At 34.3% G+C, this 27,021-nt stretch overlaps 3 protein-coding genes across 3 annotated transcripts; all 3 read right to left on the bottom strand.

The window, feature by feature from the left end:
- Positions 1–8,793: 8,793 nt before the first annotated feature.
- On the bottom strand, positions 8,794–11,356 carry LOC108198224 (uncharacterized). Its single transcript, XM_017365988.2, has 10 exons — positions 11,195–11,356; positions 10,830–11,109; positions 10,644–10,740; positions 10,422–10,543; positions 10,239–10,320; positions 10,041–10,149; positions 9,779–9,933; positions 9,527–9,638; positions 9,173–9,427; positions 8,794–9,072 (listed from the first exon to the last, which is right to left on the bottom strand). The coding sequence occupies exons 1-10, from the start codon at positions 11,354–11,356 to the stop codon at positions 8,794–8,796; spliced, it is 1,653 nt and encodes a 550-aa protein (XP_017221477.2).
- A 4,308-nt stretch (positions 11,357–15,664) lies between these two features.
- On the bottom strand, positions 15,665–21,411 carry LOC108198225 (uncharacterized). The gene is made up of 7 exons (XM_017365989.2): positions 21,243–21,411; positions 21,079–21,150; positions 20,083–20,985; positions 19,489–19,947; positions 19,107–19,359; positions 17,965–18,983; positions 15,665–17,304 (listed from the first exon to the last, which is right to left on the bottom strand). The coding sequence occupies exons 1-7, from the start codon at positions 21,409–21,411 to the stop codon at positions 15,665–15,667; spliced, it is 4,515 nt and encodes a 1,504-aa protein (XP_017221478.2).
- Positions 21,412–23,791: 2,380 nt separating this feature from the next.
- On the bottom strand, positions 23,792–26,254 carry LOC108198226 (uncharacterized). Its single transcript, XM_017365990.2, has one exon. The coding sequence runs from the start codon at positions 26,252–26,254 to the stop codon at positions 23,792–23,794; it is 2,463 nt and encodes an 820-aa protein (XP_017221479.2).
- Between the last annotated feature and the right edge of the window lie 767 nt (positions 26,255–27,021).

Below are 27,021 nucleotides of genomic sequence, written 5' to 3' on the forward strand. Positions count from 1 at the left end.
TATGATTAATAAAGAATTGATTTAATGAGTTAAACAATTCGAGTTATATGTTATGATTAGTAAAGAATTTATCTAATGTAGTTATCGTATTTCTTAATAGATTAAGTTACTGTATCTTGTCAAAAAAACTATGCACACATAATATTACAATAATGGGTAAATGTTTTATGAATTTCCATATGCATGAATGTTAAGGGTTTCATGCATGAATGTTAAGGGTTCTTATCATGCTAATTTGATTTAGTTACGATTAAGGCAACTCGAATTATATGTTATGATTAGTAAAGAATTGATCTAATGTAGTTAGGCAACTCAAGTGATAAGTTATGATTACTAAAGAATTTATCTAATTCATTAAGCTAATGCACTCAAACCAAAAAATGAACCAATATACAATAGTTAAAGCATTTCGAGTTATATGTTATGATTAGTAAAAAATTGATATAATATAGTTAGGCAAATGTAGTTATATGTTATGATTAGTAAAGAATTGATAGAAAGTAGTTATCATATTTCTTAATAGATTAAACAAGTTATTTTGTCAAAAAGACTATGCACGCATAATTACAATAATGGGTAACTGTTCCATGAATTTTCATATGCATGAATGTTAAGGGTTGCATACATGAATGTTAAGGGTTCTGATGATGCTGATTTGATTTAGTGTGGTTGGAGTTTAGTTGTCGATAAGATTATTTCACAGTATAGTATATAATATCATCAGTTCTCCGCTAATTTTCTTTTGGCTTGTGGTGATCTTTTTTAATCCACTTTGATAGTTTTTTTTTTTTGGCTATTTCTGCATTACATTCTCAAAACATAAAAAAAACGCATAAACTCAAATATAGAAATATTTAGAGCATGCACGTGCCTCGCACGGGCTATAAAGCTAGTTGATATTAGTCACACAACTTGTATTTTTGATAAACAAATGTTGCATGTAAGAATATTATATATTAAATTTCACAAATTTTTTTTTTAAAAAAAATTACAACTTTTATATTTATCTTTTAAATATTCTAACAAATTTATCTAATCTATTTTAAATATGTAAACATGTAAAAGGATATGAATGTTTTATAACAAATGTTGCATGAAGGATTATTTTGTAGCATAAATTGAATAATGCAAAATTTAGTTCATCTTTTTTCGTAAGCAACTATTCAAAAGCTTAGTCATTTAAGGATTTTTTTCTTTCAAAGAAAATATGGAGAGTTCTATCTTCTTTTTTTTGCACTATCTGAAGATGATAGGTTATTACCATGCAACCATGCATTTCAGCCTAGTTGCATTGATATTTAATTTGAAAGGAGTACTACATGTCCTATACCAAAAAGTGATGAGGACACTCCTTAAATTTTTGCACTGATTTTTTTCGTAAATTAAGTAAATAAGAGCAATAAGTTTGAGGGAAAAAGTCATACGACTACTAATAATGTTGTGATACGTTAAAAAATATAGTGCAACGGTAAAAAATTACATAGTTTGAATATCAAATTTGGTGGACATGACTTGTTTATTAGTCAAGGATTTAGATGTTCAAAAAGATAAACTGGACATAACATTTAACGAAATCAGCAAGACTATCTTATATAAAAAATCGAATAAATGAAAATCAAACTTTAAAAATGTAGTAATTAAAGTTGGAAAACTAGTTAATATATGAAAAATGACGCTACATAAAGTGATGATGAGGATACTTTGCATGCTGAAAAAACTGGTGATCAGGACACTGTTCAGGAAAATGGTAATGGATTTCAAGATGAAGGAGATGGGAGTCAAGTAGACGCCGAATCAAGCGAGTATTATAGTTGTAATACCCATCTGGGAGACGACGATAATGAAACAGACTATTATACTTGTCCTTATGGTTCTCGTGAAAGCGATGGAAGTGATTCAAGTGAACATTAATCTACGAAATATTGATATGTAGCTTAACTTCATTTTTCCTTTCTTTTATTTCCAGAATGAGTATCTGATATCTCTACAAGATCGTATACACTACACACAAATACCATTACTGACCATTGCCTCATGCACAAAGAGTTGAATCTACCAACTTCTTGCAGAAAAATAAAAGCCTAGGAGCCACCAAAGGGCCAAGGTGCCAGAGATTATTTTTTTTACTTTTGTTTTTTTTTTCTTATTTGTCCCGACAACTTGTTATCGTATAATGTTCTATATTAAGAATCATATTTAGGACTTGTTATCGCAAAATATTCTATATTTGATTTGTTTTATCTAAATATTTATTTGTCCCAACTTGTTATCGATTATATGTGATTTGCTTTATCCAAAAATTTATTTGTTCTGACTTGTCATCGACACTTGTTATCACATAATATTTTATATTAAGTATCAGGTTTGAAACGTGGATGTATAAATTAGATGTTTTGTATTTGACTTTGTCATTCCATTCTGCACTTTGGTTTTTATGATGATGACGATGAGATAGTTTGATATAAAGCCCCGATCTTTTCTTCTTTTTATTAGTTTTTATTCATCGTTTGCTTTTATTCAATATGTTCCCAATTTGTTTGGGTTTTGTTTGGTCTCTCCTTGTGTGAGAGTTTGATTTTGATTTTCATTACTGTTCATCATGTCCAGGATTCTAGATCTGCGGGATTTTGATGGTATTTATTTTCATGGTGTTGAGAGTTATTATGATGACTAGTAATAGTTGCCCGCTACGCATGGGCATTATGAAGAATATTTGTAATTTTAAATATGAAGAAACAAAATTATGTCTTGTTAAATGTTTTCATATTGGTATTATTGTTTTCAGACCATATTTGTTTTAAAGATAAAAAATTATTTTTTAGATTTATAAATAGAAAAAAAAAACACTACGCTTTTAGAATTGAGCTCCTTGCTTTCAGAAAAAAAAAATTAATTTTTTGATTTATGAACAAACCAAAATAATTTTTATGTACCCAATCAAAAAATTCCAAACATTTTTGCGAAAACTTTAATTTTTTATACAAATTAAATTAGCAAACAACGATAATTTCCGTGATTCCATTTTGCAAAATATAATTATGTGAACGTGACGATAATTCTGAATTAATTATAAGTGATGAATCCTTATTTAAGTATATTTATTTTATAATTTAATCCAATTATAAGTGAGGATTTATTTTTGTAAAATTTTTTTTTTGTTCAATTCTGAATAAAGATTAAATTTATAATCCATTCCAAAAAGTAATTTTTTTTTTCTGTGAAATTGAATTTAAAGACATTTGCTCATAATTGTAGCAGACTAAAATATTGTGGTAAAATATTGTGCTAAAAAGCTGTAAGTGCATTCAATATATATGTAACTTCTACCTAATTTACGGGGTTATCAAAGAGAAGGTAGTAATTACAGGGTAACGGCACTATTAACACCATCTTCTTCAGTACAAACCACAATCACTCTTCAAGCGCCGAGCAAAACACAGTGTTCGCTCAAGTGCTCAAGTTCATTCATCATCTCCCTTTTTCAAAAAACACTGAAGGTATTCGCTTATCCCTATCTTCTTCTTATTTTACTCTCAAATGGATGCCATGCAAGAATTGATGAGGTCTTCCATTTTAATTGATTCAGGGCTATGGAAAAATCCGGTATTATTCTTGAGAAATTCATCAGATTCATAACCAACGCAGATTGTTTATCAGATGAAATGGTTAGTTCACCATATTTTTATTAAGTAGTTCCAGGCGGTCCTCTAACCATTTCTGTAATTTTTTTTCCAGTATTTGCCTTCAAAAATTCTAAGCAAATATGGTAGCCGAATTCAAGATTGTTTCCTGTTGAAATTTCGGAATGGCTATGAAATTCCAGTTGTGTTCCACAAAGAGGAGGGAGTTATATCTGGACTCTCAACTTTGTATGAGGATTTCGAGTTTGAACCAGGGCAAATGCTTGTATTCGAGTTTGATGGGAAAGTTCACTTCAATGTTTATGTGATTGGGACTGACTTTTCGGAGATTGAGTACCCACAGGTGGCTCACCACTTACAGCAAACCCGTCCTCGAGATGGTACTTGTTCACCTCTTAACTGTAACAGCATTTGATTTTTTAATTTTTCTGTTGGAACTGTATGACTTATTGATTTAATTCTGTTTCTGCTAGTCAATGTTAAAAAAGAGGGTTTGAAGTTTGTGAACTTTGTTAAGGATGAAGAACCGTTGTTTGATGAATTTGTAAGCACCTATAACCCCTTAATTAAAATAATCTGTAATTCTTTAGAAAGCTGCATGTGATTTAATTAACTTTGCAGGAGCCTCCTAGGTCTTTTAGGAGAAAATTTCCCATGTTGATGGCCTATCAGAACTTTTTTTTTAGTAATGGGAAAAGGGTTGAGGGTGGTTACCATCATCAAACCAAAAAATTTCATGGGCTTAGCAAGTTCTGCTCAATAGTGGGGCTGGAAAATTTTAGAGGCTTTAACTTACTTCTATTCAACTATGAGGAGTCAGGCATCACAACGGTTTCAGTTTTTGATGACCATTTTGTCGAGCACTTGTTTCCCGGCACACCAGTGTCAGCTGGTATATAATTTTTAGATTTTAATTTCATTTTCATTTTGTTTTTCCAAATCTGAAGTAATTGAATTTATTGTTTACTTTGTTGTGAAGGTCTAAACTCACATAACCCAGTTGTGCGTTTCCGTATTGAGATAACAATCCAGGCTCATCACTTGTATAGATATATACATGGGGTGGTAAGATAGGAAATTGCTAATTAGTATTTTAAACTTTTTATTGTTCTGATTTGCTGATTTTTGGTGATTTAACCTGATTTTTTTTTGTTCATCTAGGATATATCTACTGAGCACTACAATGTGACTGCTTATTGGAAGAAAAAAGATTACATTAATATCTTTTCAGGGGATAAAGCGTGGAGATTGCAGGTGAGGTCCCGGGGTGGCACATCTCGACGCACAACCATCCACGATGGTTGGATCCAATTTAGGGATGATTTGGGCCTCCGGCTGGGCGATGTTGTTGTCTTGGAGGGTGCAGATAACTTTCGTACACACTTTGGTGTTCAAGTCATGAGGAATGACAGTGCATAATTTGTTGTTAGGTATTATTCGGTTTCCATTGTATTTTTTGTTATGCAACACTTGTCTTATGCATATTTAGTTTCATATTATATATTTGTTTTTAACAGGTGACATTCGGAAGCTTTGATATTTAAAGAATTGGCAATGGATGGATGGAAGTGATAAAGTACTCCAAAATTAAAGTAGTCGTTGCTCTGCATCTTTGAGTGAGAAAAATCTGATTAAGTCATTTTAAAGATTATTTAAGGAGTTAGTTATTTTTATTGATTATTAAGATATTGCATGGATCTTTAGTCTACTGCTGTTTGGAGATTTGTGTTAGTGTATTGATTCTTATCTTTAATCTGGATCTAAGGTATTTTGGTTTGTTGATTAATATCATCATTGAATAGTTCTTGTTCATGTCTTCCTTTTGCTTTTTTGGTATGAGACCGGTTCTAAGGTGGATGAAATCTTTGTCTTTAATTTCTAATCTTCTACTGATTTTGGTTTGTTGTTTTCACCTTTAGATTTATACTCATTATTCTTCTGGATTTTTTTGATTGTTGAATTAACATGTTGAGTACATTGAGCTTGCTTTGTTTTTTATTCTACTCTTTAGATAGATTGAAGCTTATTATATTATTCAGGGTATGCATAATAAGATACTACAGGGGAAGTTAGAAAATCTTAATTAATTTTTTCCAACTACACAGCACAGCAAAAGTTTAAGTCTAATTGATAAAGACAGCTTACATATTAATAGAGTAGAGTTGATTTTTTATCTGAACATATCAATATGTTCATTGATTTGAATTTCCAATCAATTAGCTAATCTATGTTCATTGATTTGAGAATCTGTATTGAAGAACTGAATATGACCAAAACAACATATATAGGCAACAACTGCATTGCAGAAAATTATACTAAACTAATAGAAAATCAACTTAGTCATACCATCAGTTTTAGAGATTACTAATAGCACACATTACTTAAACTAATAGCACACATTACTTAGTAAAGTACTATCTCACAGTAAATTGTGAGATTTGATTGAAAACATAGCAGAAAATAAAATAACTTATAATAATAAGTTCCCAGGAATTAAGAACAATTCCCCGTCGTGGACTTTAGCAAGTGAGGTTGACAGTTGATGCAGTGCCGTTGGTGCAGGTGGATGATGATGGCTGCAATATTAGAAAAAGCAGTAGAAAATATAAGTATTGAATAACCAAATTAGATTTCATTCATAAACTGGTATAATAGTTTAGAACTGCTTGCCTGTGCTTCAAGGCTTTCAATCGGATGGGGGATGGTAGTCTGTTGTTGCTGATAGGGTTCCATAAGAAATCCTTCCATTATGTCAGTAACTAAATAGAATTCGGATTTCTTGATGATGTTGTCCATCTGGACTTTCAGCTTCAGAGTGTAGTCCTTTCCAATGAGATTGTTTAGGATAGTTGGAAAATTCTCATCATTGTTTACCTAATATTTACAAACATTAATCATCGCTTCGATTAAGTTATAAAGAATGAAAATATAATTCTGCAACTATCACCTCAGCAGTAATCTCATAGACTGTTTTACCCAACAATTTCTTCACTTCTCGCTCTTCCAGTATAATGAGGATGGATCCGGTTTCATCAGAAGCAATTGCATACAACTCAAACCTGAATTAATTTTTAGTCTCAGCTTTATTAAATATATAAATATATTTGGACATTAGGGCTAGAGATTTATGTGTTCTTACATGTTATCAACATAGGGAACAATCCTTTGGCATCCTGTGCACGTGTCCTGGTTCTCTATTTTCACAGTTTTTGCATAGCAGGATGTGCATGTTGGTTGGAACCATGTCTTGACTTGCTGGAAATTTGTAAGTTTCACTTGACAAAAGATTTGCCTCTGTATTCATGGAAGTGTAACTTGTTAAAATTTATAGATGAGATTTTTGCTGTTTAAAAATATTTGTCATATTATGAAAATTTACTTTTACCTCGGCATGATGAACACCTAGCTTGGGTATGTTTTCACATTTATAAAACCTCATCATTCCTCTGTTTTCAGTTGAAACATTCTTTGTTGATATCTTCTTCTCTGCTAAGCTGTAACAGGAAGAGTGTTTAGATTTGTTGCAAGTAAAGCATATGGTTTATCTCTTCGCATGCATTAACTAAGATAGTAGTGAAGGCAAGTTGATTAAAACACTTACAGTTTCCTCAGTTCATTGACACTTCGGTGATTACAGTTGATGTAGAAATTTGTAGCACCCACATGTGTCAAAATCACTTGCTCTAGTACACAACATGACCAACACATGTTTTAATATATGTCAAAAATTCTTTAATATGAGATCTAATGCTGGGAGACATACCTGACCATGTGGTCACCCTGGCACAACCAATAATCAGAATAATAGGAAACTCTGTAGCTTCTTTGATACTTTCAGAGAAGTACCTTGCAAAGTCATCCCAGAAAGTAACCCTAATACTTGCTCTTCAAGTGGTAGATATGCAGCGCAAAAAGAAAATCATTATGTGTTTATCTTTGGAAATCAGTTTATGAATATATAATGATATTTCTTTAAATTACCTTCCATCACTTAGTTCGAAAATAATCTGTGATTGTATGACACCGTTTCGATTTTGTATTTTGCGAATAGGGTCATGGTCCTCCAAGATTCCAACAACATCTACACAATATTTAAAAAACTTGTATGAGATATGAATATTCGAAAAGAAATTAGTTTCAGAAGAGAGTGTTGAAAGATTTAGTTTTTCTGTACCAGTTAAGTATGTGTTCTGCTTGGACAGAGTTTCAAGCTCGGCTATCTCATAGAAATCAAAGCAACAATTTTCGACTTTAACCACATTCTCTTCAAGAGGATTCAATTCAGTTTCCTCGTTAAAGACAATCTGATAATTCGAACGAAGACACCTGAACTTATCTTCATTAGTGTAAATTTTAACAGTGAAATTTTTCAGCAGATATAGATTTCCAACTTGAATAAGGGGCTCAAACTCGTCGGCCAAGGTGTATGGCACCCAAGCATGGATCCTGGCTCGCTAAATTAATTTGTATATATAAATTAGACAATGCAGAAAGTTGATGAGAATAAGTTTAAGAAAATGTAGATTCTATTCTACTTACTTTGTGATCAAGCAGCAGAAGGTTGAAACCTTTGAAAGGCTCTCCAGTTTTTCGATAACCTCTCCACAGGTTAAGAACTCGGGTTGTAACTATCGAATCGGAATTGGTAGTGTTTAGACCACTAAAACTATCATACTTTCGAGTTGCCATTGTTTCGTATGAGTATAGACTAAGTGATGGATGCTTGTCATGTATTAAGATGTATATATATAGAGGCTGGAATTGGAGATGCAAATAGACTAAAGAATAAAAAAAATATTCATGACAGATATAATCAAATATCAAAAAAAATAATGCTCTGTAATGACTTCTTCCAAATGCAGCTGGATTTAAAATCAAGTAGCAATAGTACTGTGACAACAGTATTACATTTCAGGCTTACATAAAATGAGGCAACCAAAAGGAGTATCATTTAATACACAAATGTAGATACCATCTACACCAATAAGGTTTGTTCCAGAGTTGCATCAAAATAGGTGGTATCATTACAACCATAGTTAAATGTAGATGCCAAATGTTTTCCAGACAGCATTCATTAAACCAAAAACTAATAAAAGCAAGCAACAGCAAAAGAAAGTCTCCAGGCATAGTCCTCCAAACTACCAAAAGAAAATCAGGTTTCAAGGTTCCACCATTCAGAAGAGGCACGACCATCAGACCTAAGTGTGAGGAATTTTATTAACAAAAAATATGAATTATCCGCAAAAGCAAGAACCACAATATTGCAGTATTCGATTATCACCTTATCTGTTTTCTGAATTTTGAATTTTCCAATAGGGACATCATCTTCCAATTCATACTGAACATCATTTTTCTTGTCGTTCCTCCTTTGTTTGTTTGTTGAGGTAGCTGTAGGCGGGCTACTTTTAGTAGACAGGCTGCATGGAATTTCCTGAAGTATTTTTAAAAAATTTGTAGCCACAATTAGTTTGTAACTGGAATATACCATGCAGAATGTATTTAGTAAGACAAAATATTGCAATTATCTTAACAGATGCAGTAATGTTGTCACAGTTCTGAACGATTGGTGCCTTTGCAGGATTAACCACTGGATCCTTGGCCGGGGTCACCAGTGCTTCATTAGTGGGGCTGTGGTTTCCTAACACTTCAATAGGATCAGAAATGTCGGTAGCTGTGTATATGTTGCTGATTTTGTTAACATTCCTCTCACTTATAGTTAATGTAATGACGTAATCTTTTTTTTCGAAATTCTTCAGCAAAGTAGGGAATTTTTTCTCATCTCCAACCTGATCAATGAATCATCCAATTTATCAGAATTCAAATTTAAAAATTTAAATAAGACACAGTTTTTTCTACATGGGCAACATAAGCATATACAGACTTACTTCATCTTCTAATTCGAAGGCATTCTTTCCTATGATTCGTTGGATTTCATCATCAGGAAAGACTATGGCAATGAGCCCAGTAGTATCATTGCAAAGTGTAGCAATCCGGAACCTGAAAAAGTTGGAAATTGACTATGCAATATTAAGTTAAAAAACAGTTTACAAAAGAATTAGTAAAGCAAATAAAAGATGATGTTTATTATTCACAAATCTATTTATTCACAGAAGGAAACATTTTTTAATCAATATAACCTTTTGTCCGGAAATGGGACATTCCTAGAACAGAGGACACATCGATATCGTCCATCAACGGTTGTTACCTCAACTCCACATGTACTACAAACATTGTCATACCAATTACTCTTCTCATCAACCTTCTTAACAGTAATCTGGCACCTTACTTTTTTCTGCATTACAATTCAAAGTACCAAAGCTTTAATGTCAATAATCTACAAAATATTGGCACTAAAAGGGCTATAAATGAAGTATTTAAACACATAATTCAAAAGTATACCTCAATAAAATCCTTGGTTAATTTTTTTATATCTTCAACTGAAATCAGTGGAGGGGTATGGTCCAGCAAAGGTTCATCAGTATTCACACAGTATGCAGGATCAGACATTCTGAGCAACATATGCATTCAATGGAACATAAAAAGAAATCAGAACACTTTCTTATCTAATGGAGTCACAATATTCTCACTTCTAAATACCTTTTAAACAGTTTTGTGACACTATGATGTTTTGCATTAAGGTAGAACCTAGTAGCCGGATAGTTGTTGAGGCATATAGTTCCTGAATTTGAATCGTGAGAATCGTTCAAAGAACATTATTAAGAAAACTAACATACTTGTTAAGGTGTTCTTCACAGATGAGATTAAGTAAACCGAGGATACCTTCGTGTTCGTTAACCTTGGCACTTGATATTATTACTGCAATGTCAGCATCTTTGATTTCTTTCACAGATTTCTCAAATTGAACAGCCAAATCACCGAAAAAGGTAACATTGATAGATGACCTGATTCAATAATAGAAAACATTTAGTCTAAATATTTTTAAGCACATACTAATTTAGTATTAGATTTGACTGAGAGATCCAAATTTTAGGAGATTATCACCTCCCATCTGAAATCCTAAAGCGGATATGAACTTTCTTCTCATCCTCTTTGGAGTGAACAGTTTCGATATTTTTGTCTTCCAGTTTACCAACAGTATCTAAGTAAGGATTATTTAATTAAATGGACTGAGATCTATATCATAAACATTATTTCCATAATGATTTAAGCAATTTTTTGTTACTTTACCAATCAAGAAGCGAGGATCATAAAGCATAGTCCTTGCATCAGCAATTAGAAATAGATCAAAAGCATAAGGAGCTATGTTGGTGATGTTATCAACTTCTGGAACCAACTGTGTGTGATTTGCAAAGTAAATGTGCTTTCCAAATCTAACTGCCCTTTTTTTTTCCTCAGTCCCGTAGTCTCTAACATGAAAATTTGACAGTGTGTAGATGACCCCTTCTTTAAGGATATCATCAAAGAAGACACTAATCTTTGCACTGACAAAAGCATGAATCCTCCAGTTCTAAGCCAAAAAAACATATTTATAAATGAATTACAGAGCACAGACCAAGAACATTTAAGAGTGAAATAAGTATCAGAGGTGGTACCGAATCATCGATGAAAATCACATTTAAACCTCGAAATTCTTGGGTTTGTCTATTTATCCCTTTCCAGACAGCTTGAGCTCGAACACGCAAGGTCCATTCAGTTCTTTCGCTATGAAGCTGCTGCACCTTATCATATTTGTTGAAGATTGATACCTCTTGCATCCTGTCAAAGTCAGTAGCGAGTAGTTAAGTATGTATTTAATTCGGTTGTAAGAAGTTGGGTGAGAGAACTACTTACTTGTACTTGTATAAATTGCTATGTGTTGGTCTCAGATCCAGAGCATGAATTGAATTATATACAGACGGGAAGTCCCCAAAAAAAAGTTCCTGGTCAACATAAATGTGTGGTTGAAACTGTTCAGAGAGAATCCAATGTTGGTGTTATCCAATTTTTTATTACATGTTGGAATATTCGATAGGTATCTGGCTCAAGAGAGCGGGAAAACAAATACAGACAAAAACATAAAAGTTGAATGAAATAATAAACCGCCAAAACACTAAACCATTTCACATCTAAGTGGTATTCAACGTAATATATACAACAACTAAACTAATCTTTATTTAAAAAATGAGGAAAATTTAATATAAAACGTAGCTCACTGAATTTTGTATTGGTCAAATTTGAAAATAAATATTAAGATTTTTTAATCATGCCTCAGAAACTATAGACCTGTTCAAAAAAGATATAATAGGAAGAACCCAACGGTAAAATAAATTTTTTGGAGCTATATATCTTATACTTTGGACATAATACTCCAAATGAACCCAACAGTAATTAATAAGAAAGATAAAGAATGTTTAACAAATGTAAATTATCAGTATAATAGGAGTCGTGATTTTGAATTCAGTACAACAGAAATAATAGGTAGAAGAAACTATTTGGATCTTTATATGTTACAAATAGACATACAAATGATACAGAGCACAACTATGAGAATTGGAACCTCCCACAACTTTAATTCATCAATATAACAGTATCGGTAAATATCTTTTAACATTTTGAAAAATCTAATCGAAGATATTTGTGGAAACAGTACAATAACTTAAAGAATGACCCAGAATTATAATGTATCAAAAGTCTTAAATATATAGTGACATTTCCACAAAAGATTCCAAAAATAATTGTAAGATCAAATGTTTATAGCTGTATATTTTTAAGAAAACAACATAAAAGCGGAAGAGAACACGACAATAACTTATAAGAAAGATAAAAAATGTCCCATAATTGTAACATATCAATCTAAGTAATATAAATTTTTTAAATTCACATTTTCAAATATGATACTGTTGCAGGATTGGGATCATTGGGTCTTCTTATAAATAGATAGGTCGATAATTTTAAAAACAATACAATAATTTAATATAAAAAACTTGTCTTAACCTAAATATCAACTTGTCCACAAAAGCTTCCAAACATAATAGCAAAATCAAAACTTTGTAACTGTATATGTTTTAAAAAAACAACATAAAACCGGAGGAGAACACGACAATTACTTGTAAGGAACATAAAGAATGTCCCATAATTGTAACATATCAATATAACGTGTCATATATGTATTTATATCAACATTTTGAAATATGAAACTGGAGACAAAGCAAAATTAATAAAACAAATGCCTATAAAAAACTTGTATTAAGCATGAAATATGTTTTATCGACATGTCCAAAAAAGCTTTGTCTAAATAGGAAAATAAAATTTCCGGATTTGTATATAAAGAATGGATAAGGGGTTTAAGAATCGCAAAACATGACGACACTAACTGATAAGGAATATAATGAATGATCCAGAATTATAATGTATCAAAATAACAATAGTCTTAAATATATAGTCACATTTCCAAAACTTAAACCGGAGAGGCAATACTGAACTTGTTTTAAGCATGCTTCATTAAATATCGACCTATCGAAAAGATGTTCCAAAACTTTCAAATAATAACAGAAAAGCTTCCAAATAAAGATTTCTAATTATATCGACCAATCCAAAAAGCTTCCAAATAATAACAGAAAATAAGAAAAGCTTTCCGATGTCAAACTAAAAAACTTGTCTTAACTGTTTTTTTGTTTCCATAGTGATGATGAGATAAATAAAAATTACAATTTTTTAAGAACACAAAATTTAATACGAATAAGAATAAAAATGTTTTTTTCCTTTTATTTGAGATACCTACTATGGTTGAGCAGTCTCATTCAACCTAATAAATAAGGTTACAATGTTAATCTTGCTCTATATTTCAAAATAAAGTCTGCAAGTAACAGGCGTTTAGCAGTTTGTTATAAACAGATAATGAAGACAAAAAATTAAAGTCTTACTCTACTTTAAGCAACTGTGAAGTGTTTTTAATATCGCCATATCATATACTTTCACTTCTCTGTGTGCAGGCGTATGCTGAAGGTAGCTCTGTAATGCATAAACTTCTTTCGCTTTTTTGTTTTTTCTACTAATCTGAAAACTTTGACTTCAATTTGAAACTGTTGCAGGAATGGAATCATCAGGTCTTGTGGCAAAGAAGTTTTGTAAAAGATTGAATCAAACAGACACGACATCCAATGTACTGGTAAAAATCCCAATTATCTTAATGTGAAACTATATGTTGACATATGTATATTTTAAAAGCCATTCAGTTAATTAGCTGTTGTCATGTTACAGAGTCTTCCTCGTGAATTCTGTGCTAAATATGGTCATCTACTCCAAAGCACAGTGGATCTGAAAGTGAGAAATGGTTATGTGGTACCAGTTGAATTTGATATGAGCAAAGGAATATTGAACGGTGTACTATGTTTTTTCAAGTACTTAGAACTGAAAGGGGATGAATGGTTATTGTTTCAGTACTTTGGGCGTTATTACATCAATGTTTATGTAATAGGTAGCAACTGCTCAGAAGTTAATTATCCTTATATAATTGACCCATTCAAAGAATGCATTCCACAATTAGGTGAGTAGTTTAGTTTAATAGCATGAAAAAAAAAGGCACAGTATGATGACTTCGTTCTTGATGTTTAAATTTATAACTTGTTGTAGTGACTATTGGGAACGGAGGTTGGAGGTTTATGTGCTTAATTCAGAAGAGAGGAAGTGTTCCTGATGAAGTTGTAAGTAATTTAAGTTGTATTATTTAAATTTAGTAACTTTAGTAACCTTTATATATTTATAGATGTAATGGGAGATGTACCAACTGATGCTTTGATAAGTATTTTATAGAATCCTCCGTTAGCATTCTTGGATCGTTGCGGACGGTTTATCCCCGAACGTATAACATATCTGTTCAGTAATGGGATGAAAATGAAGGGAGCTTTTTGTCATGACTCGCAAAAATTGAGGGGACTGGTATCTATGTTTGATATAGCAGGACCTCTTATAAGGGATTCAGTCCATATGTTGTTGTTTGCATTTGATGGGAAATCACAAATCCAAGTATCTGCTTTCGATGAAGATCTTTATGAGATTATCTTCCCTGGAACACCCCTATCAGTTGGTAAATGTGCATGAATTTTTTTTTCTTTTCGCATCTAATTTTGACAACATTGGATTTTTGCAGACTGCTTTTTACGATGATCTTTTGTTATTATGCTTGACAGGGGATAATTCCCAACCTTGTGGAAATGTTAGTTTTTTTGAAATTATTGTGGAAGACAAACACATGTCAGCCGATTGTTTCATTGTTGTGAGTAAAATCTGATCTGCATTTTGATATTTTAATGAATATATAATTTTTTTGAAATAATTTTTTTGTTTTGTAGGAAATTTCAAATGAGTATAGAAAGCTGTGTAACATGTGGGACAATATCCAAACAATCAATGTTTACTGTGGAGAAGGTTGTTGGCTACTTGATATTCGCAAGCGTGACAATCACTACTGTTCTACGATTGTAGATGGATGGCAGATTATGCGTGATTGTCTGCATCTTGATGTTGGAGATAAACTTGTTTTTGAGTGTCCAAAACAATCCCCTGACCAATTCAGTTTGAGAGTGCTAAAGAATCATGTTTAATTTTCTTTTAGAACTCATTATATTAGTTTTTATGTTTACGATTTAATATAAGTTATATCTAATTGGATGCTCTGTAAAAGTGGGTTTTCAATTTGCAAGATTCTATATTTCGATTTCTGTTCATGTTTGTTTTTTGTAATGCATGGTTTGATCCTATTGTAGACAGTGTTATTGATAACTTTTAGTGGAGATTCTGTGTTCAATTAGGTAAGGTAAGAAATTCATGCATCAGGGTTTTAGGCAGCAAAACAGATAAAAACGAAACAAAAATAGTGACATCCATTCCTATTTTCAAACATGATAGCACCAAATATGTTGTTACCAAAAAAGATCCATAATCCTTTACTCAAGAGTACACAAAAAAAAGATGTAACACATTGGTAAGGTTGTATTCAGAATACTGTTTATGATAGGAGCATCTACTCAATTCCTGAAACCTCTTCAAATCACCAGATAGCTCAAAAAAAGTTGTATCAAAGCTTAGACTTTGGGCAGGTTGTAAAAAACTTCCTTGTACACTATATTCTGGGTTATATTAGTCGGTGCACCTGTGTTTGCATCGATGAAAAGTCTAAGACCAGATGGAGATGTCACCCTACTAACGGCTACATATATTTGACCATGTGTGAATGCTGGCTTTGGCAGAAATAAACCAACTCTTTCAAGAGATTGGCCTTGAGATTTGTTAATAGTCATTGAGTAGCAGATTTGCAAAGGCATCTGTTTCCTTATAAGCTTAAAAGGGAGTTTTGTCTCAGTTGGATAAAGCTCCATTCTCGGAATAAAGTGTCTACTCCCAACGAATGCACCACAGATTACTTCGCACTCAACACAATGTTTCAAACATTTGGTGACCATCATCCTTGTTCCATTGCAAAGTCCAAGAGTTTGGTTTAAATTTCGCATAAGCATCACAGCGACACCAACCTTCAAATCCATTTGATGTGGTGGAAGCCCTGGGATATTATAAGAATTCAAATACTCTGGTGGAAACGCAAAATTCAAATCTGAAGCAGTCCCTCCAAAATCTTCTGCTTTATCCACACTGTAGTAGGATTTTGTGTCACCTGGAATAGTACCAACAATTACAGAGTTCAGGTGGCCTACAGTTTGGTTTGTTGGAGTCAAAATTGCTCGCTCACTAAGATAAGAAGGACTCTTAAAATGAATTGGGAAATCAGGAAAAGTCCATTTTATCATATTTTCAACGCTGTTTGCAACCTCCGTGTCACAGAATTCGGTGGGAATTTCAATATCATCTTCATGAAAAATCTTCGAACTATCCATTGGGGGTTTAATCTTACCATCACCAATCTTAAGGACCCAATCAGCAAAAATCCTTAAACTTTCTCTATCAGCTTCAGTATCCGGTACATTTAGACGCATGTTCTGCTTGAGTATGTGAATTGTTGCAGCAGACCATAATCGAGATCGTGTGATACACGCAGATACGATTTCACCCCTAGAAGCAAGGTTGATTACGGGAAGTATTTGCCTAAAGTCTCCACCTAACAACACTGTTATGCCTCCAAAAAGCATCTCACCTCTTTCAGGACTAACTGATTTCATGATATCTCTAAGTGATCTGTCAAGGCATTCGAAAGCATACCGGTGCTGCATGGGAGCCTCGTCCCATATGATAAGGCTGGTATTTTTTATAAGCTCTGCAATATCCGAATTGTGAGATATTGAGCAACATGAATCTTCATCCAGGACAATAGGAATCTTGAATCTAGAATGGGCAGTCCTCCCACCGGGCATTAAAGTAGCAGCGATCCCAGAAGATGCAACTGGAAAGACAATCTTCCCCATTGATCTGAGTTTGTATATTAGAGTTTTCCACACGTAGGTCTTTCCACAGCCACCACTTCCATAAACAAAGAACAAACGACCTTCGCCGTTTTGAACAGAATTGTATACAGCGTTGTACACCTCAAGCTGCTCTGTATTCAAGTTAGGGAAAAACTTGTTGAACTCTTCTTCCATTTCTTGAACATCATAGCTTGTCTCATCCTTTATCAAGTTATCAGCTCCTCTGTGAAGAAATGAAGATGGAGGCTGCGGCAGCTGAGCAAACTGTTGTAGTGACTTCCCAATAGATCTGAGTAATTTATCAATTTCTGGAATACACAACAAATGACAATAGTGTTAAATGATGATATGTTCCCTTTTATAGCTTATGAGATGGACATATAACATAATATGACCTATTAGTAATGTTTTTGGTGCACCAATATGCTCATTTGATGGATCATATCAACTTCAAAGTTAATTTGTGATTGGAGGTTTAGATATTTACAGTAATTAGCTAATTTCAGCGAGCATCAAAACTGTTAAATTCATTTTCTAAGTTAATGACTATTGAATATAAATTTATTGCTCATAGAACATTCCAGAAATATAATAGCACCTATAAAAATGAAATCTAAAAATAACATGTGAACATTGGGTACTAAATTCATGAATATAATTATCATATAAATAATTAAAGTGACAAAATGCAACATTACATCCCTCATTATTTTTAACTGGTTTCCTAGACGAAGAATGTCTAGGAGTGACCAAAAAAAATGGAATACACAGCAACATAACAGTAGTGTGAAATGCTGTGAAATGTGGGTTATCAGGTATGTCAGTGCAAAGATTGAAAGGTCTGGTCCAAAAAGTTATAGCTTATCAGGTAGACGGCAACTATAATATGATATATTAGAAATGTGTGTGTTGCACTAATATAATCATGTGACTGTAATTAGAAAAAAGAAAGAGGAAATCTTGTGGACCTGCTAGGACATAAAATTGAAGTTGTTTGTCGCTTATAGACACATGATTATTGACATCTTCCTTCCGATGACGCATGACAATGTCATCACTCATGCTCTTCCAGTACTTTTTCCAAAGAGCAGATAAGTCAGTTACCTGGCAATTGACCATTATATGGACAAAAAGCTCACGAATTTGTCCTGGAAACCCACAATTTGAACATTCCTGAAGGAGCTCGTTCCATTCATTATCATCTTCCAGGAAACCATATTTATGACACGCTTCTTTAAATGTATTGCAACAAACACCATCAACAGTTTTGAGATGGTTGAATGATGTTGGTCCCCTGACCTTTGTGAGCAATAAGCGCAAGTACCAAATTTCCCCAGAAGTATGGTGAGTAAATAGCAGCCTGCCTAATTGGGTGCCTTTCTTACGTATCGTCCAAATTGAGTCAGATTCATTCCAAACATAGTACCTTGGAATTTCATCATAAGTGAATTTCCTTGCATTGATGTCCTTCTGGTTCAGTTGGAAGAAAGCCTCCAGTTGACTTTGTTTAAATTTCTCCCTTTGCACAACCTTGTGAAGTTCCTCGCCTTCTCTAAATGTACAATTACGTTTGCCAGGTAAGTGAAAGGATAGTCGAAGAACAGAGATAGATCGATAATGGATGTCAAATCCAAATATCCTGTAGGCTGCCTCAGCACCGCATATGTAACGTCCATCAAAATAGGCCTGGATCTCATCTCTGGGAACATCTGCAGAAGTAGACTGAGCCTCATTTGTTTTGTTCGAAATCTCAACTGTAGCACGGTCATGACCTTTGAGGCAGTATTTAAACAGGTATTTAAGACTACGTGCATGACAGCAAATCTCCACGTTCATGTGACATTGGTATTTCACCAGTAGATCGCGGTTGTATGGAACTACATATTGATTGTCAAGCTCATGATTTCCTTTCTTCACTGTGATCCCTGTATTACGGCGCTTGTAAACAGGAAACCCTGATTGATCAAACATAGTTTGAGACTGGTACCTACAACATGTTAATGATCCAGTTAGTAAGTTCTGTCTTTTTGAATGGATGCCTTTGCAAGTCTGAAATTTGCAAGTTGAAATATAAGTGTCATCAGAAAAAAAAACATTGAATTAAACATACTTTTTAGGGAAGTGTTTACTACACTTCATGTCCTTCATGCAAGGAGACTTGGTATTGAGCAAACCACAGGGACCGTGCATCATGTGTCTGGCTACAGCTTTATAACCAATAGGGTCTTTATCTGGATCGGGAATTTCAGCCGATACAAAGCTGTCCACATTTGCATTGAGTTTTTTCTTTGAATTTGTATCCAACCAAATGAGCATGTGGACATGAGGCAAACCACGCTTTTGAAACTCAACAACATACATGACTGTTTCATTACAAATGAAAATCATCAAAATTTGACAAATAAAGAAATTATCAGCAGATAAGAGCTGCTCAGATTTTTGGACAATAATAATAATATAATTATATTTTCAGGGAAAAAATTATCACTCACTTGCAGCACATTTTCCAAAATAGCCCTTGTCCTTTATATCGTCAACAATCTGATCAAGTTTAAGCTTGAAAACACGCGCAGTAACATCAGGAGAGTCGACAGGTAAGCAGCCTGGCATGTTTTTCATCATGTGAATAATTTCATCCCACAAAGGATTAGTAGTCATGGTCAAGAAAATGTCCGGGTGTCCAATATGCCTACAGACTGCAAGCGCATCTTGAAAGCACTGTTGCATATATCTTCGAGAACCAAGAAAGCTGGCAGGCAGTATAAAACCTTTACCGACATTAGTTGTGCTACCTTCACCCATGCTAAGACTTTTTTTGATATTTGTGTAGAGGTCATTGCGAAGAGTGGTTTGATGAGTTCGATACCACCACAAACGGGCTTGTTCAATAGCCGAAAAAGAATCAACAATATATTGTTGAAATAGTCTGCCACCAAGCCTTGGAGTATTCCCTATTTGTTCAAAAATGAGAAGACAACATTAATATAACTATATTTTTATTATAACAAACAGTATAGCACAATAATGGTTTTGATGTGAGTAGATTAAAATATCATTTATATGAATTAAACAAATAAGTAATGCACCTTCATTATACCGGACTTGTAATCGATAAGAGTAATACTCCTTCATGGTGACCCTCGTACGTTTCTTTCCTGCGTTGTTCTTGGTCTTCTCATAAGGAATATCATCTGAGTATCCATCCTCACCTCTTGGAAAAAGCAATGGGTATTGTAAAGCCATTAATTTAGGATGTATATCACTTATACGTTGAAGTCCATGCTTAATACTGTGAATGATAATATCCCTCTCACCACAGGTATCTTCCAGATCACCTACCATGATAGCACCAACCTCATTGGAAGGACCAATAAAATTCTCACGGCCGCTATCAGCACGTGATATTTTCATGACAATTTTCAGATCCTGCACAGCATCTTCTTTGAACCTATCACGTGCCATACGAAAAAAAGGAACTAACTCATTTGTCGAATCCAACATATCTAACAAACCACGAACAACAGCAGCCTCCACAGGTTCCCCATTATTTACCTTTACCCATTTCATCCTATTTTCAACCTCATTTTCAGTGTCATAAATATATAATTGACAAAATTTGGGATCCTTTCCTTCATTAGGTATGAGGGTCCCAAAAACATGATGATTTTGCCCATTAAGTCTATAAATATAGGGGGCTCTACCACAATTGATTGAATTGTCAACTCTCCCACCCATAGAGGTAAAAGCAAACATCGTGTTGTATAATCGTATATTCCTCTTAAAATTGTTTCCCTTTTCTGGATCATTATACAGCTGCATCAGGTAAGATGGGGTAGGTGGAACTTTAGGCAACTTTATCTGGCCCCTGCAGCAACATATTGAAAATTCAGGGGTTCCCTTCTTCACATTCTTATTGACGCGCTCTTCCTTCCACAAAACAGCACTACAATGTATACATTTTTCAGTTGGAGGTCCAAGGCTACAGTATCCTGAAGAACATATGTTTAATGTCAGTAATAAAAAGCATAATAATGGAGTTCATGTTGAACAGTGTCAAATAAATTATGAATGATGCAACATACCTTCAAAAGGACCAACACTGAAATCATCACATGTTACATCATCAACGTCACTATCACTTCCATATAAATATCCTGCATAAGTAAAAAAAAAGTTCTAAATGAAGCTTACAATACTAAAACGACAGCTTATGTAAATAATATATTAGTTTATGTTAAATAATCACCATCATAAACAATGTCATCATCCTCCATCTCAGCATCACTATCAACTGGGGATATCTCCATGTCCTCAACCATTTCATCAGTTTGTTCAGTGTCATCAGGAAATAATCTAGTTATTGGCATTCCTTCAGCATGTGTGTCTAGGGAGTTAACTCTCCTCTGTGCACTCATCGCTGCAGTCTGAACTTTTCTGTTATTATTGAGAGTTCCTTTAGCTTCACCTGTTTGCAATAAAGTACACTATTACACTACACCAAAATCTCATTCACACAACTGTCATGAGACAACGGTTCAAAATATACCCGTTGTCCCAAAAAATCAAACCACGGGGTTTTCTTCGCTATGAAAAAACAGTTGTCTTGCTTTCCATCCAACAACGTTTATAGAGGTTTTTGCACACTATTGTCTAAGCTTTTCGATTTGACTTATTTAGACAACTGTGATTTCATGGACTGTTGTTTATGACTATTTTAAACAAGCGTGAACCAATGTTGTATGTCCAAAAACTCATTCTATCTTAAGACAACTGTTATTTTACGAGCTGTTGTTTGTAACCCTTTTACATAATGTTGCATGCATGTTGTATGTACAAAAATTCATTCCATCTTAAGACAACAGTTTTTGACAAGTCCGTTGTCTAATTTAGACAATGGTTTACTAAAACTGATATCTTAGACTCTATCAAACAATGGATTTAAAATACCATTGTAGAAAGCAAAGTTCATAGACAATGGTTATTAACATTATGGGATAATAGAGGTTCATACAACAGTTTACTGATTAGCAAAAGAAACCGTTGTCTATACAGCAAAGATGGAAAAAAAAATTGACTTGCACATATTACATATCCCAACCCTGCTGTACACAAACCAACAATAAGATGTCCAATCTGAATAAACCCAAACCAACAGATATAATACCATAAATCAGCCAAAGGTCCAACCAACAACAAACTAGAGATCCTCAATCAAAATTGTAAGCCATTCCTCAAAATTGGCAAACCATACACTTTCAATTAAACAAGACAGAGATTTCAAATTACATTGTTCCATATATACAAGACAGAGTTGTTTAGTAGTGAATATTACAATGAAAATGGAAACACAATCCTTGTTTACTGCCTTTGGTAACATGCATGCTGCTTAGCCATAATTTTGCACGCCTTGACAACCGCCGTATGCTGGTAATTCTGCATAAACACAAAAACAAGTGATCAACATTAATTTGCACAAGTTTGATGTGGAAAATTTTATAATTTATCCTCTGCAGTAGATAACATATCTCCAAGCCCTGTTTCTGCAGTAGAAGCTAGCCATACTTGTATGTCCGCCGAATGATTATTTTTGCTATGATAAAATCATCATCTATTATAAGAAGAGCATCAACCAGCAGCATTCACAAATTGAAAACTCAGTCAACTAGATGATGATTTTATCACGGCAAAAGTAATCTCATCAAGGGGTTCACGAGCAGTACACATGGATAATGGGAGCTTCACCTACAAAAAGAATAAAGTGAGCGGTACATGGACTCAAGTATCTATAAATAATTATATATATTACCATGCACTATGGAAGTTGAATCCATTCTTCTTCCTCTCGCATATAGCTAGTATTTTCATCGTCCAGTTCATCAACATTCGGGAACACGGGCAACTGCAGCTCATTCTCAAGTTCTATTTCTACAGAGCCTTCATTTTCATCATCACAGTGGTCATAAAAGTTCTTTTCCGGGACTTTCAACACCACAGACCAAAATTTTTCAAGAGTATCATCAATGTAGCAAACTTGCTTAACATGTTTCCCTAGAACAAAAGGATCATTTGAAAATCCTAATTTATTTAAATTAACCAATGTATATCCCAACTCATCAACCTTAACCCCTTTGTTCATATCTACCCAATTGCAACGAAATATAGGGACTCTAAAATTATTATAGTCTAGCTCCCATATACTTGTTATAACTCCATAATAGGTATGTGAAGTATGTTCAACAGATTTAAATTTTTCGGAAAGCATTAATGTATCTGCAACAACACAAACACCACTACACTGTACTTGTCTATTATTATCACGCTCCTTGGTGCTATAAATAACCCCGCTGATTTTATAACCACTAAACGTAGGAACATTCTTGTTAGGCCCTTCTGCCATCCACCTTATATCATCACCTATGCTATTATGGTCATGGAGCAATTCCGTCTCAATCTGTACAATAAAAAAAAAATTAAACAATTTTTTTAGGTCTGTGTTTTTATTTTTTATTGGATGTCTTCGACTTCTTATATTACTTGTCTGTATTGTTTTTAATCAGGACTACGTAACAAGGCAATAAACACATAAATAAAACTTACCTTTTTCCTGAACCATTCGGGGAATTGTTCATTCTGCTTGGTTTTTAGCCACACCTCGTCATTTTCATGCTGCTGGTATCTTAGCATTAAAGATGCCATATGTTCACTACAAGTAAAATCAATTGCTTCAATATATTTACCGAATTGCAGATAATGAGAAAATAACAAAATGCACACACACACACACATGTTAGTAACTTACTCAAAATATTGCCTCATGTGATTGCTATTTTGCAGAACACATAAGTGTGCTAGATGCAATTCCTCTTTGCTTGGCTTGATCATTGTCGCACCAGATAAAGGTTTGCTTATTGCATTTTGCTCATGCCTATCATTTTTTGGCAAACCTATGGTAGCTTCTTCAAAATTGACCAAACGTTCAACGGCCTCTTCGGCAACATATGCCTCGGCAATACAACCTTCGGGATGAGCAGCATTTCGAACATATACTTTAAACGCCTTCAGATATCTCTCAAAAGGATACATCCAACGTAGAAAGATTGGCCCGCAAAGCTTAACCTCTCTCACAAGATGAATTGAGAGATGGATCATGACATCGAAGAACGAAGGGGGAAAGTGTTTTTCCAGCTGGCATAATGTTTCCACCAACTGAGATTGCATATTTTCCAATTTATCTACATCGATGACTTTGCTGCAAATTGCCTTGAAGAAAAGGCAAAACCTTATTATTGTGCACCTGACTTTTTTGTGCAGTACCGACCGAATCGCAATTGGAAGCAAATGATGCAATATTGTGTGGCAATCATGAGATTTCATTCCAACAAGCCGAAGTTTTTCCATATTTACAAGATTCTTGATATTTGAACAAAATCCATCCGGTAACTTCATTTGAAGAAATGATGAGCAAACTACCTTCTTTTCAGCATTTGATAAGTTCCATGCAGCCAAAGGTACCTTCTCTTTCTTTCCGGGAGTTTTTGGCCTTAGCTCCATTCTTATTCCCATTTCTGCCATATCGAGACGGACTGACTCCCTATCTTTTGTCTTTCCGGGAATATTTAGCAAAGTTCCAAGTAAAGCCTCACATATATTTTTCTCGATGTGCATCACATCGAGAACATGCCTAACTGGCAAAAATTTCCAATACTCAAGTTGAAAGAAGATAGATAACTTCTTCCAAACTGGTCTAGCATCACCTTTCTTCCGTTTATGTTGGCGTTGTGTCTTACCAAAGACATGGTCCCTTAGATGTTGTACTCTTTCAAAAACCTGCTCACCAGTTAATGGAATAGGACCAGCACCTGTCTCAACGCTATTATCAAAAGCTGCCTTTTGCTTTCTATACGGATGATGACGAGGCAACCACCTCCTATGCCTCATAACTACCGTCTTCCGATAGTGAACCAGCCTAGTAGCCTCTGTTTTATCAACACAAACAGTACAAGCATTATATCCTTTAACTACATGTCCCGACAAGTTCCCCAAGGCCGGATAGTCACTTATTGTCCATAATAATATGCCCCTAAGTACGAAAGACTCTTGTCTATATGCGTCGTACACTTGTTTCCCGCGCCACAACTCCTGCAGATCTTCAATAAGTGGTTGAAGGAACACATCTATATCATTTCCAGGCTCGGTCGGTCCTGATATTAACAAGCAAAGCATAATGTACCTTCTTTTCATACAGAGCCAAGGTGGAAGGTTGTAAACCGATAGCAAAACTGGCCAACTTGAGTGATCAGTACGGTTTCCACGAAAAGGATTGAAACCGTCGGCGGATAAAGCTAACCGGAGGTTTCTACTCTCCGATGCAAAATCAGGCCATTTTTGATCGACATCCTTCCATGTTTGCGAGTCTGCTGGATGCCTCATTTTACCATCTTGTTGTCGTTCGGTCTCATGCCAAGTCATGTCCTTCGCAATCGCTGGTGTATTGAACAAATTTCTTATTCTTGGTATCAAGGGGAAATACCATAAGACCTTAGCAGGGACTCCTTCTTGTTCTTCTCCTTTCTTATTCAGTTTCCATCTAGAGGCCTTACATATGCGACAAGTAGTCTCATCTTCATCTTGTGGCCCACGATATAGTAGACAATTATTCGGGCATGCGTGTATCTTATCATAACCCATTCCTAATGCACATAAGGTTTTCTTCACTTCATTGAAAGAAGAAGGGACATTGTTGCCTTCTGGTAGCAAAGACCCAATCAATAATAGAACATCAACAAAACATGAATCAGACATACCATGCTTCACTTTCAAGTTGAATAACTTAACCAAAGCTTTCATCTTAGTGTAATTCTCATAACCAGGATAAAGAGGTTCATGCTCACCTTTCACATGGTTGATGAAATCTGAAGAATCTGAAGAAAGAACATCATCATCGTCAGCTTCACCCATTCTTGTGCAGAATTGGTAATTAGAAGATACCGAGTTGTCACTTTCATCCAATACAGGACTTTCTACAATATTTGGCTCCCCGTGCCATATCCAGCGAGTATACGTTTCATCAATACCATTTTGAAACAGATGGTTTTTAACAATCCGAGCTTTCCAAGATTTGCTATGTGCGCACTTTAAGCATGGACAACTTATTTTGTCTTCGTTATATCCATTCTCAAAGGCAAACATAAGTAAATCGTCCACTCCATTCTCAAACTCTCTTGTTCTTCTATCAGCTTTTAACCATGACCTATCCATATTTTGATATAAAACAAGCTGCAAAAAGAAAGTGACATGATGGTCAAAAACAGAGCATATACTATTAAGCTTATGACTAACTACCAAAACAATTACAAACCCAAATTCCCAAATAACCAAAACTATTAAGCTTATGAGTAACTACCAAACCAAAACAATCAGCAACAACTACATAATCTATTAGCAATTAGTAACTAATTAAGCTTATCACAAACCCAAATTCCCAATGTGCATCACTTCAAACAATTAATTGCAGAGGTGACTAATTAAGATTATGACTAACTAATTAAACAATTAACTAATTAAGATTATGACTAAGTAATTAAACAATTAACTATTAAGCTTATCACTTCAAACAATTAATTGCAGAGGTGAGCTTGTGTTAGAGCTTAAACCACTGAAACAATGGAGGAACCCTAAAACACTAAAAAGATAATTTAGGTTACGGATTTACCTAAAATGGAGGTCTCTGCGATGGAGGTCGAGGTTCGATGGGGGAGGTTGAGCTTGAGGTCGAGGTGCGATGGAGGAGGTGCGAAGGAGCTTGAGGTCGAGGTCGAGCTTGAGGTCGAGGTCGATGGAGGTTCGAGGAGGTCGAGGTCGATGGAGGTTCGAGGAGGTCGAGGTACGATGGAGAGTACAGGAGGGGATAAGATGAGGAGTATTGAATGACCTAATTTTGACTTCAATTATTATGTTCTCATTCAGACATAACAAAGCTCAATTATTATTGTAGTCATGTACAGATTTTATCGGAAAATAATCAA

The sequence above is a fragment of the Daucus carota genome, chromosome 8 (genome assembly GCF_001625215.2).
Source record: "Daucus carota subsp. sativus chromosome 8, DH1 v3.0, whole genome shotgun sequence".
NCBI lineage: Eukaryota > Viridiplantae > Streptophyta > Magnoliopsida > Apiales > Apiaceae > Daucus > Daucus carota.